Raw genomic sequence first — 15868 nt, 5'->3', positions numbered from 1 at the left:
CAAGCACATATGAAGCTGAGTATTGTTCTTTCAAGGTCTGTGAAGATTTTTACTGGGATTTTGATGGGGATTTTTACTGAATCTGTAGATTGCATTTGGTAAGATTGCCATTTTTACTATGTTAATTCTACCTACCCAAGAGCATGGGAGATCTTTTCATTTTCTGGTATCTTCTTCAATTTCTTTCTTCAAAGACTTAAAGTTCTTGTCATACGGGTCTTTGACTTGTTTGGTTAGAGTTACTCCAAGATATTTTGTGTTATTTCTGGCTGCTGTGAAGGATAATGTTTTTTTGATTTCTTTCTCAGCCCATTTATCATCTGATTATTTTGAGTTAATAGTGTACCCTGCGACATTACTTAAGGTATTTATGAGTTACAGGAGTTCCTTGGTAGAATTATTGGGGTCGCTTATGTAAACTATCATATCATCAGCAAACAGGGAGAGTTTGACTTCTTCTTTTCTGATTTGTATGCCCTTGATCTCCTTTTGTTGTCTTTTTGCTCTAGCTAGAACATCAAGAACTATACTGAATAGATATGGAGAGAGTGGGCAACCTTGTCTTGCTCCTGATTTCAGTGGATCGCTTTGAGTTTCTCTCTAGTTTGCTGCTGGCTGTTGGCTTGCTGTATATTGTTTTTATTATGTTTAGGTATGTTCCTTGTATCCCTTAATCTCTTCAAGACCTTTATCATGAAGGGGTGTTGTATTTTTGTCAAAGGCTTTTTCGGCAACTAATGATGATCATATAGTTTTTTTTTCAGTTTATACTGACAGATTTTCATATGTTGAACCATCCCTGCATCTCTGGGATGAAGAATACTTGTTTGTGGTTGATGATTTTTTTGATGTGTTCTGGATTTGGTTAGCCAGTATTTTATTGAGTATTTTTGCATACATGTTTATGAGTGAGATTGGTCTATAATTCCCTTTCTTAGTACTGTCATTGTGTGGTTTGGGTATCAGGGTAATTGTAGTATTGTAAAAAGAGCTTGACAAAGTTCCTTCTGTTTCTATTGTGTTGAACAATTTGAGGAGTATTGAACTTCTGGAGGCTTCATAATCCCTGCCTTCAAACTCTACTACAGAGCTACAGTAATGAAAATAGCCTGGTATTAGCATAAAAACACACAGGAGGACCAATGGAACTGAATCGAAGACCTGGATATCAATCCATACATTTACAAACACCTGATTTTTGACAAAGAAGCTAAAAATATAAAATGGAAAAAAAGCATATTCAACAAATGGTCCTGGCATAACTGGATATCAACATGTAGAAGAATGAAAATAGATCCGTATCTATCATCACGCAAAAAACCACAAGTTCAAATGAATCAAAGACCTCAACATAAAACAAACCATGCTGAACCTCATAGAAGAGAAAGGAAATACACTTAAATGCATTGGCATGGAAGATCAATTCCTAAATATAACCCCAGTAGCACAGACACTGAGAGCATCAATTAATAAATGGAATCTCCTGAAACTGAGAAGCTTCTATAAAGCAAAAGACACGGTCAACAAGACAAAACAGTAGCCTACAGAATGGGAAAAGATCTTCACCAACCCCACATCAGACAAAATATCTGAAATATCTGATCTCCAAAAAAAATAATAAAGAAAGTGAAGGATAACACCCAGGTGTCCGCATGAGCACCTAGACAGAGTGATGTATCCCTGGGAGAGAAGGACCACTGTAGGGCAGGTGGGGGGAATATCAAGAGCGGCATTTTGGAGACTGAAAATTAAATTTCAGATATTGATTGCCCTCCTAAGGGAAGATGATTTTTTTAAAAAAAAAAATCTAGTTGAGACTACAGTTCAAAATAAGGGCCTGTGTCACAAGTTAATATTAATACCACACCAGACGGCATGCCAAAAGAGGAAGTGATTTCAGAAGAAAGACAAGGTTCTTAGATTCCTCGGATCCCTCAGCGTTTTCAGGTCAGAGAGATGAAGAGGAGCCAGTAAAATGCTAAGAAGAAATCCCAGATCAGAGGAATAAAAAAGGGTGGATTTTTCAAAAGTCAAGTGAACAGCTGATCACGGGGAAGGCCCTACCTTCTGACAGGCCAGTCAAGAAGACAGACAATTAACCCCAGACTTGGGAGGTTGCAGTCTTTCTCAGACCGCAGGTCCTGTCACCCCATACTGTTCACTCTGCTCCTGCTGCACCCAACACTGCCCCTGTCACCTTGCTGTCAGGCCCGTCTTTTCCACATGTGGCTTTGCAAATAACAGTTTGAGTGGAGTAGGAAGACCAAAGTCTGGCTGGAGTTTGTTCAGGAGGGCACGGACAGAAAGGAAATGATGGCAGAGACAGGTATTTCAGCAAGTTCTCCTATAAGATGTTGGGAGAACATAGCTGAATTAAGATGAAAAGAAGATGTAAAGAATCTTAAGATGTAAGAAATAAAAGCTCTGAGATAATCCTGGTCCTAAGAGTGGGAGGGATAACAAGGGAGAGTGCGGAGAAATTCTGACACTGGTTAGTGGGGACAGGAGTAATACATTTTATCTGTCAAATAACAACTAAAATATGCTATATGCTGCTTTGGGAAAAAAATAAGTTGTTTTTTGTTTGTTTGTTCATTTGTTTTCCCATGACGCACAGGAATTGGATACAACTCTATCTATAATGCCCGGACAAGGACAAGCTCTCTTAAGCCCCGGTGTCAATGGCTGCAGGTTGCATCCTCCAGGCCTCATTCGATCTCAGGTTTATCTGTAAAGCAGTGACTGAAACAACCTGCCCCTGGACAGCACAGAACTGGTTCGACCATCAGATAAACAGGAGATGAATCATCTGTAAAGCCAGAGGTGTGAGGCCCAGCACAGGCATTTGTAGCTTGCCATATCAGGAGGAGTCACATACCCGGTTTTTACCAAACATTCTTCATACAGAAATATTCTAGGTCCAACAAGGGGAAACACAGCAAAATAGAATTTATAGGGATAAGTAATTATGGTATAGAAAAAAATAAGCCTTTTGGTTATTACTGTACTTAAAACAGATTTTAATGAGTTATATATGAATGGTGTCTTCATTTCTTATTTTATTTTTTTTAAAAACTCAACAACTCAAAAAGGCTAGTTGATGCACAGGACAGCCTCAGAGCCTTAGCAAGCTGGAGGCTAGTTAAGACCCTGCTGCAGACAAAACCAAACCAACAGCAACAAAACAGAATATCTACTTTACACTGATCTGAGAATAGGAGACAAGACCCCAGTAGCTGTGACTACAGGTCAGCGGCGAGGTGACGCCTAAAACATCTGTGAGCCACGGCTGACCTCGCCCCAGCTGCTCTCCAGGATCTGTTGAAACTGCGAGCAGGCTGTGGTGGTGCACACCTGTAATCTCAGGACTCGAGGGGCAGAGGGCCGGTGTGAGCAGCTTCAGGCTCAGCACTAGCTGTGTGCCTCGGAGCAGTAAGTGAGAACTAATCAGACAAACGGTAACTTCCCGCAACCCTCCCCAACAATTTCATTCCTACTGGGGGACATTACGAGATCAAGAGTCTTAAACTCGACTTGCACTTGATCGATTAATCTTTAATTCTGTCTGCTTGTCCATGGAGCACAGTTCTCTTTAAGGAAAGTAGATGTTTCAGTATATTCTGGTTTTAGCATTAACTATTCTCATTACTTCTGGGGGTAAACTAAGAAACAGGGGTGTGTGTTTATTTATTTATTTTTCTGAACAAGGAACTGGGGGGGGGGGGGTTAAGAGAAAGGAACCAGAGGAGAAATTTTGCAAAGTCACAAAGGTTGGGTTGACATCTTTCCTGAATCTTCACTTTACATTTGATCAGAAAACAGATAAGGATGCAGCTGGCTAAAAGACCTAAGAGGGTTATCAAGGGCAGTCTGAAAGGTAAGGATGAATGAAGAAATGCAAGCACGCATGTATACATAATATGTGCATGTATATATGTAAACGTCACTTAGAATATGGCAGATCTTACATATTCACTTCATGACAAAGGAAATGAGAGCTCTGACTGTATACACTTCACCTATAATTTACACCAAGGAATTTATTTTCCCTCTTTTGTACTTTTCATACCATTTGTTTATATAAAGCAGTGATACTGAGTGTTTAGCCAGAATAACGTGCACTATAAACCAGTGTATATTGTCATTTAAATAAAATATAGGACTTTTACTTCACAGAGAACTATCTTGCCAGGTTTCTAGAAGCCACTTCCAATAGATGTGCTAGTCTGTCTCAAATTCCCTCCATCACACATTCCACTACCACTGAGCAAGGACTTATTTGGAAAAACTGAAAAAATTTAAAAGTAGAACATGAAACAAGCCATGGTGACAAACACCACCCAGCACTGAGGAGGCAGAGGCAGGTGGATCTCTCTGAGTTTGAGGTCAACCTGGATGCCATAGGAAGTTCCAGGACAGCCTGAGCTACACAGACAAACACCCTGTCTTAAAGCATTAGCTTTAACAAAACCAAACAAAATAAACAGCATGCAATTTCAAACATTACTTTTTTTGAGAAATTTCTTTTCAGGAGAATATTTTTGAAGTATTAGTTTTGAAGAATATTTTACCTTAATACAATCTTCTCATTAATGTTATTATAACAAATATAATGTTTTATAATTCAGATATTGGCTAACCTCATCACTCAGAGTCATTATTAGGAACACACAGGGACAGACCGCATTATAAAATCCCTGTATACTCATCATTTCCGGGGGAGCATGGAGCAGCTGGGCTGAGCAGAGGCAGCGATGCCAGGCTTCCTCAGGTGATGCTAATAAGAGCCCCAGGGCTTTTTTACCTGCCAGTCCTTGAGAGATCTACATGCTGCTGGCTCTAGCAGCATGCTTGGGTCACGTGAGCTTCCTGAGCTCCATGCACATATGTATTTTTCTTTTTAAATTCAGATAAAAAGATGAATGGTAGAAACACCCAGGATTTCAGAGCAAAAGACACCACACTCTGCCCACGTGGCTCTGGAGAAACTCCAGGCTTTCTAAGGAGGCGTTTCCTTACCTGGACAACAAATGAACCGGCTTGATGGACCTTTCAGGCCCTCTCCAACCTAAATAGCAGAACTACAATCTGATTTGTTCTTTGTGAAAGTTGGGATAGCTCATTGGATAAACCATGCTTATATAAAGAGGAGGGAAATACATGAAATACCTTTGAAGAAAATTAAATATGACTTTTATACAAAGTCATATAAACGTAAGAATTTATGAAGATTCCCTTTTAAATTTCAGAATGAATTAGTCTTTAATGAAAAATTTTGCTTCTGAACACATTTCCATTTGATATATCAACAAAATGAAACTGCATACTGAAAATGAATTTACCTATAACTACATCATGGCCGTCAACCAGGCCCGCAGAGAAGAGCTCCTGAGACACGCCATCTGCTGTATCTGCCCAAATGTGAGAGAAACATGTATTAGAGACCGCAACATAAAAATCAACAGCCCAGCACGATATAAAAAATATTTTTCATTTACTAAAATCACCCATGATTTTAATTCATCAATTCAGATCCTATTGGAAAAAAATCAGAAATGCCATGAAGTGTATTTTCCCACAATTTATACTTTTCTTTTTACTTAATAAATCTTACTAAAAAAAATATTTACTTCACTTTGGTGAATCAAAAACCTCCCCCTCTGGCCACCACCTGAATTATTCCTCCTGCATGCCCTAGAACACCTAAGGCTCTCTATGACATTGCTTTTCTTTCTTGCCAAGGTTAATTCAAGCCATCATTAATCCTTTTCAATCATTCGAAGCTACTGAGTTAAGAATTTATAGCAAAGGTTGAATGGGTAGAATCTCATACAACCTTCTACTTGGTACAAACAGCCCATGGGCTTGTTGGACTATTAAGATGAGCTATTTAAATGTAGGCTATTAAGAAACCCCTTTTACACAACATTGATCATTTGATAGCAACAGATTTATTCTCTTAGAAAATGTGGCGGTGTAAAATAATGTGGTTTCTCAATGATAAGTGACAGGAGCTGGCAATCTCATAAAGATGGGACTGAAGAGGCTGTAGCAAGAGAACACAGCTAAAAGTTACTTAATTGAGAGGTTATGAATGGGCATGGCAACACTGCTCACTCCACTGAAAGACTTTTCAAGGAGGAACTGAAAACTGAGATATGCTCAAAAGGGAAGAACTATGACGGGACTCCGTGTGATAATAAAGGAGACGATTGCGCCTCCACAGTCCTCTGACATTCTACCAGACACCTAGCAGCACTGGTGACAAACAGCATAGGCAATTGGGTGAGGACCTGACGTGAGTATTTTCCAAAGCCAGGGAACACCTGAACATATAGCTGCAGCATCACACAAATGTCGAAACAGAACTGGAGAAACCTCAGCATAAATGGGATATGGTGGACTATGGAAATGAGCCCACAGAGTAGGTGTGTGTGTACGTATAAATTGCATATGTGTATTATCTGTATGCACATACGTGCTTTCAACCCCCTTTTCACAATTTGGGGGGTTTAAAGTGTTTAGACTTGATGCACGATGCTAATATAACACATGGTGATGATGACAACAAGACCACAGTCAAGGGGCATCCCAAACTCATCTCATCCTCCCGTGCAGTCTTTCTCTCCCACGCTCAGTCTCCAGAAAAGAGCAAAGCTCAATGCATATGCTTGAGGCTTTCAAAAATTGTGTTTTTCTCTCATTTCCTAACGGAATGCCATAAACGGAAATAGGAGACAAGGAATTACATGGAAAGCTCACTAAACCACGGAAATGCACACAAGGGAAGCTTGTCTTGGTCTTCTTTCTTCTTCTGATAAAGATTAAAAATGAAGTTTGTAAAGGTCCCTAATGGAACGAGCCCACACTAGGGAACTGAGGATAGCTCAGTGAATGGCTAGGTTCTGACTACGATTCTCCTTCTGGAGCTGCTGGTGCTCAGAAGCTCCAGCTTCCTGGAGATCAACCCAATCTCCAGGACAGGAAACCCTTTTAATGAGGGTGCCGAACAGATGTAAGTGACAAGCTTGTAGCATTGGTCATTTCTATCGCATCACTGGCCCGCAGCAAGAAGACCTGGATCTACATTTCTGCGAGCAGCTACACTCTCAGAAAGCAACTGAAAAGGGACAAACAAATCCACGCCAGGGGCTGGCACCAAACCAGTGCCAGGGTGATAGCCACTCCCCGGGGACTGAACTGAATAACAGGTTCTGTTTTCAGGCCTCTTGGGCACCAGATGAATCATATCAAAGTGACAAATGGCTAATACTGGCTGGACAAGCTGGGAAATGCTCCCTGTCACTGCCTATGGCAGTAAGCAGTCATTTTCTGCGCAGGTAAGACACCTGCATGGTTTAGACCAGAAATATGAACTGATGATTATTTCAAGCTTACTAGTAATATATTTTTACTTTAAGCTGATGCTGAAACAGTTTAAATCATCAATGTTAAAATCTGGTTTCCAGAGGATACAATAATATAATAAATAAAAGGGTGTGCCCTCTAAAGACAACAGAGATTTCCCATGTGCACACCACATTTTATTCCATACACGCCTGAGCCTATTTAGAGATAGCATAAAGGCAGTGCACATGCGGTGTACATACGTGCACACATACATCAGACACTGCCTGAGGAACACACACGGTGCATCCAGGCCTGTGCTTGCTGTCCAGTAAAGGGTACAATTACCAGCCAAGTCACTGCTATGGTTTTCACCTGGACACTAAAATTAGTGACTATTCATCACTCCCTGGCAAATGAGGTGCCAAAGGCAGTGCGGACGGGCTGGTGAAGATAGGATCATCTGAGTCACACAAATCCTCGTGCTGGAAATTCATTTCTTTGTTAGTTCCGAAAATGAAAATTGATTTTTCATTGCTGGAGTCAATTTTAAGCAACCAGAGGAAAAGAAGCGACCTTAAAATCAGTATCTGCTCTTTCTTCTACTTGTAACACCTGTTATTTAATTACCAGATCTTATTCACAACACCGCCTGGTCAATATTTTCATATTATGACAAAACAGATGGCATTTTGATAACTGTGACTGGTGTCATACAATCCCAAAGGCCCATTTGAAACTGCTAAAGATGGATACACTTAAAAAGAATACCCAGTTAGCAAGCTCATTAGGGCCCATGAGCATTTATTTTGTAAGAGATACTCCATGCTTTTATCTGATTCAAGGAAATCACCTGATCTTTGCCTTTACAGAGGACTCGTGATCAGAACTAGAGCAAATCTCGGTCCACTACCACTTAAGGTCTAGGAGCATGATTTGTTTGACTGGCAGTACTTGAACAATTTCTCATGAATGTATATACACAGGACGCAGCGATTTCTTCAAGCGCCTGTCATTTACTCCAGATTTGTGAGTCGGCTGCGGCAATGTCTTCTCACAGGTGGTGACAATAAGGGGGTCAGGGCAGTTTACTGCCAGACCAGCTCGAAGGCCAAGGAGCTGAAACTTACGTAGAAGTCTAATGCATGGGATGAACCCGGAGCTATGAGCTTATAGCTACTACAAATCAGAATGCTGGAGGCTACTGTACTTTACAGAGGTATGCAGGTAGACCTTGAGGAAACCCTGCATGGGCATAAAACTAAGAATCCACAGGACACGGAAAATAGATACAAAGTGATCATGTACTGGCATCTGATTTTTACTTCTCTAGACTGTTGAGGTTATAAAGTAAATAATGTGACCGTAATTTTTTCCTTGGGTTACTTATCTATTAACCAAGGTTTCTTGATGGTTTGCATGCCAGGCTGTACGCCTGTCGCAAAAGATAATAAAAAATAAAAGCCATACATGGCCCTGTATTCTGGCATCCGGATGCTGTGTGAACAATCAGCCCAACGTTGCAGTAACGTACTTTCGATACCAAATTACAAAGAGGCCACGAGGGAGGTAGACTTTGTTACACTATGGGTGAAGCCACACTCACTGACACTTCCATTAAAGGCTGCATTTTCAGTCGGTGTATATTTTCATATTCAAGCTAATATGTCTCATTTACATGTGTATGTACGCCATGCCACATGTGCCGCTGGGATTCACGCCGCGAGCAGTGGTTTAGAATCCTTACAACTAACAAGTTCTTTCCTCCTTTGCAGGCAAAACATTTTTGAATAGCAAATTATAACCATATGCTTGTAATCAATTTCTCAATTGCTTCTTGTTCCACCAAAGTAATAATTTCAATTAAAAAACTTGCCTCTTCCTGGAGTAAACTCAAATCGTATGTCATTCAGTTCCTTTCTGGAGTTTCTGAAACACATAACATAAAGCACATTAAAATCTAATGAGGCAGAGTTTAATCAAACCAAATTACTCCCAATTTTTATAAGAAGCCAGTAGCGTGGAGACAACAGTTTACAGGTTTAGGTTACCTGCAAATATTTTCTCAAGTAGAAGATACAGTTATGATAACAATGAAGAAAATAGATATATTTGATGAACTTTATCTTACATGAACATGGTGATAACAAAAACTTCTCAAAACAAAATGTTCATTTTATAAAATCCACACTAACTTAGTAAACTTAAATCTAATTTCAGAAAACATTTTTAGAAGCCTTTACTCTAAGTGGCATCTTATACATTTTCACACTTCCCCAGACTGCAGCATTTAGTAACAGAATTTTAAAGGAAAGCATCACAGAAGACAGACTCCACAGTGAGTTCTGGACAGGCATTATACATTAACTCATATACAACAACAATAGGGTATTGTAAAAAGTCTTTTCTAAATTCAGACATCTCTAAATGTTGTGAAATTTTCCACTAAATAATAAACTTTATGTAAGATACAGAAAATTGTAAATATATATATATATATATATATATATGTATTCAATAAAATTTAAATGACACTTAAAAAATATAAGAAATGATATTCTCATTTCCATGAAGTTCAAGTAGTGATAAGGACTGGCGAGCTATAAATTATTAAAAGCAACTATATGTACTAAAGTTAAGTCAGCAAGAACACCAGAAGTAACCAGCTTGAAAAGCAAGAACATGATTGTTAGATCCAGGGGTTTCAATGTGGAAAGCAGAAAGAGAGATTTCCAAAGCATGCTCCTGAACATGCTCCTGCCACACATGACAAAGCAGGTCTATTAAATGCACAGATCCTCAACTCTGCGTGATATCTTCTGGTCTCTGTGGACAAAGCACGACAGTGCTAGTGTGTTCTCTGAACCCTTTAGTTTATGGCTATATCCCTTTTCTTTCTGGACCACCAATTCCTACCACACTACGTACAAGGAGGCCAGGAAGCTGGAAAGGACCTGATAGCCACTTAGAAAGCCCTTTTCACTGCCTAGAAAATCTAACCCATATCTAATACTGGGGAGGCCCAAAAATGTGAACCTATCCCACCTTGTCTGAAGGTCAGAGAGTTTGAGCTTGCTGACCTTGACCTGGGGTGACGTTACTTGGTGGTTTTGACATTAAGATGGCCCATACAGGTAGATCCTCTCCACCCTGACCTGTCAGGAAATTCAAGCATACTTGTGCTCCTTCTTTTGAAATAGGAGGTTTGACCTAGGGAGTGGTTGCCTTCAGGATACTTGGTCTAGGGTGGGTTCACTGTCTAAACAACAGAATGCTTTTCTCATGGATTAATGGCTTGATGTCTCAAAGTACTGAAGCAAGTAACTGTTTGAGTTGTCTTTTGTATCATGGTATCATGTTAAGGAGTCTTCTGGCGCCCCTCCCCAGCCACACACACTGTATTGGGGTATAAAAGTGCATGGAAAACTAAACACAGGGGAACTCAGAACTCAGAAGAAGAATTCAGCATTCAATATTCGCTGAGTTGGCTTTCCAATACGATCCTATGTCTTTGCGATTATTTCTTATCTCTGTTCCTCCTACCTAACTCTTCTAATCCCCATGCTCCTACCCTGGAACATGTGAACCCACTGTAGCTAGAAGCCTGGCAAAGTCACCCAAAAATGTGGTTTGCAATATATGGCCGCCCAATGTAGGGTGGCTCCCGACATAATACCAATCCACAAGGGACAAAGGGCGATATACTCACATCCAGATGTTGAGAGACCTGAACCTAGACATCTGTATCTACCCTCGGGTTTCACCATCTAGACTTTCCCCTATCCCTCTAAAGGCAGAAGTTTTACAGCTGGGCTTCCAGTAGGACTTCGTAAAATTGTGACTTTGAAAAGTGCCCATTCTCACCATAAAAAGCATATATATCATAAAATAAACTGTAGATAACTGTGGAGTGTTCAGAAACCACTTTAGAACTAGCTTATAATTTTAGAACTCAAACCAAATAAAAAGGTATATATTCAACAATTTATTTGAAAGAAAAATCATTAACATTCCTAATTTTAATTAGAATATTTTATAAATAAGTACTTTCTGATTGAGGGCTTATCTCTACAATCGAGTGCTTGTCTAACATGTATGTTGCCTTGGTTTTGATCTCCAGTACATAAATAAAAGTAATCCTCCTCTCCAAAAGAAAAATAAATGCATGAACAGACTAAATTGTTTAATATTTTGGAGAGTCTCTACAGCATGTTTCACATGACTGAATATTTATAGCTGATCTGTTGTAATATATCATCTCATTTAAGGAAAAAAATTCTGCTAATCATGTATGTATAAAAGAATGATTGAAGAATTAATTTCTTTTTTTTTTTTGGTTTTTTTTCGAGACAGGGTTTCCCTGTAGTTTCTAGAGCCTGTCCTGGAACTAGCTCTTGTAGACCAGGCTGGCCTCGAACTCAGATCCGCCTGCCTCTGCCTCCCGAGTGCTGGGATTAAAGGCGTGCGCCACCACTGGCCGCCTAAGAATTAATTTCTTAATAAAATAAAATAGTTTTGCCCTCATGAACTCTAGAGGGAGCCAGTGAACTCCCAGGATAACTGAACTACATACAACAGGTAACGCTGGCTTTTCTTCTGTATCTATGAGTTCTGCATCCTCTGAATCAACCACACACAGGACAAAATATTCACAGTGAAAAGTGAGCCTATAGTGAACATTTTTTTTTCTGTTCATTTCTGTGCATTCTCAAAACAATATAACAACCACTCCCTTAGCCTTTGCAGTGCATGAAAAGTATCCCCTAGAAATATGGTGCTATAAAGAGAAAAGGAGGAAGTAGACTAGGAGGATTAAATGGGGGAGGCTGAAAGGTCAGGGCAAAGGAGGGAATATGGTAAGGGCAACTAACACTAAAGGCCTTTTGAAAAGCCATATGGAAATCTACTGCCATAGAAGCCTCTTTAAATATATACGTGTGTAAAAGGAATGGAAATGGAGTCACCATACAAAGTGGAGGCAATGCCCCAAATACACATCATATGCCTACAAGTAAAACTTCTAGTGCTGCAAATGGGTCATTCATTGGCTAAGGGGCCACACCCCAAACAACACTGTTGTGGCTACTAGTGATCTACTACAATCGGATGGTAAGACCTTATTGCCGAAGACACAAATTACTTGTGTCTTTGAACATGGAGAAGCCAAGTGGGTTCCTAACTAGAAGGTTTACCCATCTGACTAGCATTCAGAGTGATGGAAGTCACTTTGCATGCTATCGAAGAAGAAAGGTATCAGTATCACCCTGCTGCAAACCTTTTATCTACAGCAGCAACTTGCCTAGAAAATATTCTGGTTCAATAGTGGCACAAATGTTAGGGTAGTAACCAACCACCTGTTGGTTGGATTTAAGGTGCACTCTATGAGATGGTACCATACTTGACACTACTAACGGGGCTACGAAAGTGAGACTGGGCAGGTAATGGGCTCAATGGGAAACCCTACTCTTACTATTCTGCGGAAGAAACATAGCAACAAAACCCATAATGGCATGCTGATCTACTCATGATCAGTGCGTCCATCCAACCCTCATCAGAGAAGCTTCATCTTGGACTAGATAGTAATTAACAAAGAGTCCCATAACTGGACAAAGTACAGAGAGTAAAAAGCTTTGGAGCACTCAGCCTTAAATGGGGTGTCATTAACACACTCCTTCCTTCAGGGAACAGGGATCCATGAAGAAGAAGAGGTGGGAAGAGTGTTAGATTCAGAGGTGGTGGCTGACTCCACGGAAACTGTCATCCAGACACAATATGACTGATGCACATGTGAACACATAGATACTGTGACAGCAGGCACAGGACCTGCACAGGTTAAAGCCAGACACAATCCCAGGATGGAAGGGGAAAGGAAACACAGAGTCCAACCCTTCAAAGAAGTTATTTGAAATTAATAGCTGCTAGGAAAGGGAAAAAAATCAGCTTTCTTTAATGGAGTGATGCTGAGTTTATCAACCACACTCTAGAGCAGGTGCCATGCCCTGGGGTAGTTGGCCAACACAAATGTTTTTCATGTGAGATTTTTGTTTTGTTGTCTCTCTCTCTCTCTCTCTCTCTCTCTCTCTGTCTCTCTCTGTCTCTCTCTCTGTCTCTGTCTGTCCTTTCTCTGTCTCTCTCTCTCTGTCTCTCTCTCTCTCTCTCTTCTCGCTCGTCTCTTCTCTCCTCCTCGTCTCTTCTCTCTCTCCTGGTCTCGTCTCTCTCATCTCGTCATCCCACTCATCGCTCTCATCTCTCTCTCTCTCTCTCTCTCTCTCTCTCTCTCTCTCTCTGTGTGTGTGTGTGTGTGTGTGTGTGTGTGTGTGTGTATTGAGGACCTTGAGTACCAGCCTCAGTATCCCCCTCAGAGGGGGAGAGAGGAGGAAAGAGAGGAAGAGAGAGCAAGTGAGAGAGAGAATAAATGTATGGTTGGGTGAGTATGGAGTGGGGAGAATCTGGGAAAAGTAAGAATTAAAAAAAGAAAGTATTCCCTAAGAGTTAACAACTAGTTATGATATATATGTTACTAAACAGTATGTATAATATATATATAACATTGTATGTACATAAGTATATATAATATGTATGTGTGTATAGATGATATATATACATGAATAAGGTGGGATATATATATATATATATACATTTTATATTAGCCATTAAAAGAAATCCAGAGGTCATTTAAAGTATGCTAAAAGATGTCATAAGAAAATATTATATTATATAAGAAAATTGAGCACCTTCAGATTTTTGTGTTGTTAGTAGCTGTATATTTTCCATTTGATTCCATCAGTCAGTCCCTGACATACACAAAAGATTTCTGCTTCCTTCTTTATTTTACTTCCTAATGCCCACTACCCTCTCCCCATTTTACACAGCTCTATTCAGTGTCTCCCTTGTTTATAAGTTTAATGAAAGACAGAGTGAAGTCAAACAATTCTATACTAGAAATACTTGATATACACAGAAATACTCAAGTCATATCATTTTCATGAGAAAGTTACATCCTTCAAGATTTTGCATATTACTAAACACCCCAAAAACTCTTTATCAGTCTTGGCTGTGAATGCTATACATAACTGAAAGGTAAATTAAAATTAAAGTAATCTAGTAAGAAAAAAACATCACTAAGAAAGGGAGTTCTAATATTATATTTAATAACGAAATGACTCAAGGAGAAAAAATAAAGGCACTTGGTTCAATATTAATTGGTGTCATTGCTCCTTTCTCATCTAATCAGTCTTGTTTAAATTAGTTTTCTTCTATTCAGGCCACGGTAAAAGACCTGTAAGTAGGAGCTGCACCCAGACTATCACCACGAACATCCTAATTTTTAAAATATTAATATCACAAAAGCAATAACCAACCCTCATGATCCCCACCAACACAGACTACAGAGTTTGCCTCTGCAAGTCACTCTTTATGACTCTGAACCCAAGCCTCGCCTTTGAAAAGGTCACGGTGATTGATTGTAAATAGTAGACTTGTCCCATCACGATGATATATACTTGGAAAAACGCCTAATTGGATCTAACTACTGAAGGTCGTCCTTTTATAAAGAATTAATCTTTTCAGACTCATACTTACACCTTTAATTGAAAGTACATTCACTTTAATTGATATGGCACAGGATACTCTTGATTTCGGGGAAGTCGAAGACAGGAATGGTTTAAGGCCCAAACCAGTCTGTGCAGCTTTAGGGTGGAAATAGTTTTAGGCCCAGGCTGCTGCTGATACTGCTGACTCTAATTAAAAACCCCTTAATCCTAAAATGAAAACTATTAAATTTGGTAAAGCAAAACTCCTTACTGCTTACTGTAGGCATGCTCTGTCTCACAAATGCAAATGCCAAAGCATTCTGTGAGAAAATTCTTCTTACAAATGAGAAATGCAATCATATGGTCTGACTTCATAGCCTGTGCCTGCTCCCTTTACCCAAAGATCTAGTCGGCTCCTAAAGTCAAGGAGCATTTCAGACTTTTTGTATACATATTTTTTTCTGAGATATTTTGCACAAACACAAATGCAGACACACACACACACACACACACACACACACACACACGTACGCAGACACACACATTTGATCCCGTAGCAGCATATTATATCCACTATTCTGTGCTTTAGTTTTAAGTTAATAATGTATCTTAAAATTTCTGAACAAAACATTAGTTCACATCATTTTCTGCTATGGGACAATGGTCTTGTATTGTTTTTAATAAAATGCTGATTGGCCAGTAGCCAGGAGGGAAGAATAGGTGGAGTGACCAGGCAGAAAGCAGAGGCAGGGTGAAGAGAACAGGAGAATTCTGGGAAGAGGAAAGGTTTAGTCTGCAGTTGTCACCCAGATGCAGAGGAAGCAAAATGAGAACACCTCACTGATAAAGGTACCAAGCCACATGGCTAACACAGACAAGAATTGTGGGCTGATTTAAGATATAAGAAAGAGTTAATAAGAAGCCTGAGCTAACAGGCCAACCAGTTTATGATTAATATAGAGCTCTGTGTATTTCTTTGGAACTGAACG

The 15868-nt window shown here is 39.7% G+C and overlaps 1 protein-coding gene across 1 annotated transcript in view; it reads right to left on the bottom strand.

Annotated features, from left to right (window-relative positions):
• Nucleotides 1-15868, bottom strand: part of Stk39 (serine/threonine kinase 39) — a 256946-nt gene that overhangs the window by 42648 nt on the left and 198430 nt on the right. The window contains exons 15-16 of the mRNA XM_038337065.1: nt 9224-9276; nt 5343-5411 (exon numbers count right to left, since the gene is read on the bottom strand). Coding sequence (XP_038192993.1) covers nt 5343-5411; nt 9224-9276 — 122 coding nt within the window. The remainder of the gene's footprint in view (nt 1-5342; nt 5412-9223; nt 9277-15868) is intronic.

This window comes from Arvicola amphibius, chromosome 7 (genome assembly GCF_903992535.2).
Source record: "Arvicola amphibius chromosome 7, mArvAmp1.2, whole genome shotgun sequence".
NCBI classification, from domain to species: domain Eukaryota; kingdom Metazoa; phylum Chordata; class Mammalia; order Rodentia; family Cricetidae; genus Arvicola; species Arvicola amphibius.
This window is presented reverse-complemented; position numbering and strand designations above follow the sequence as displayed.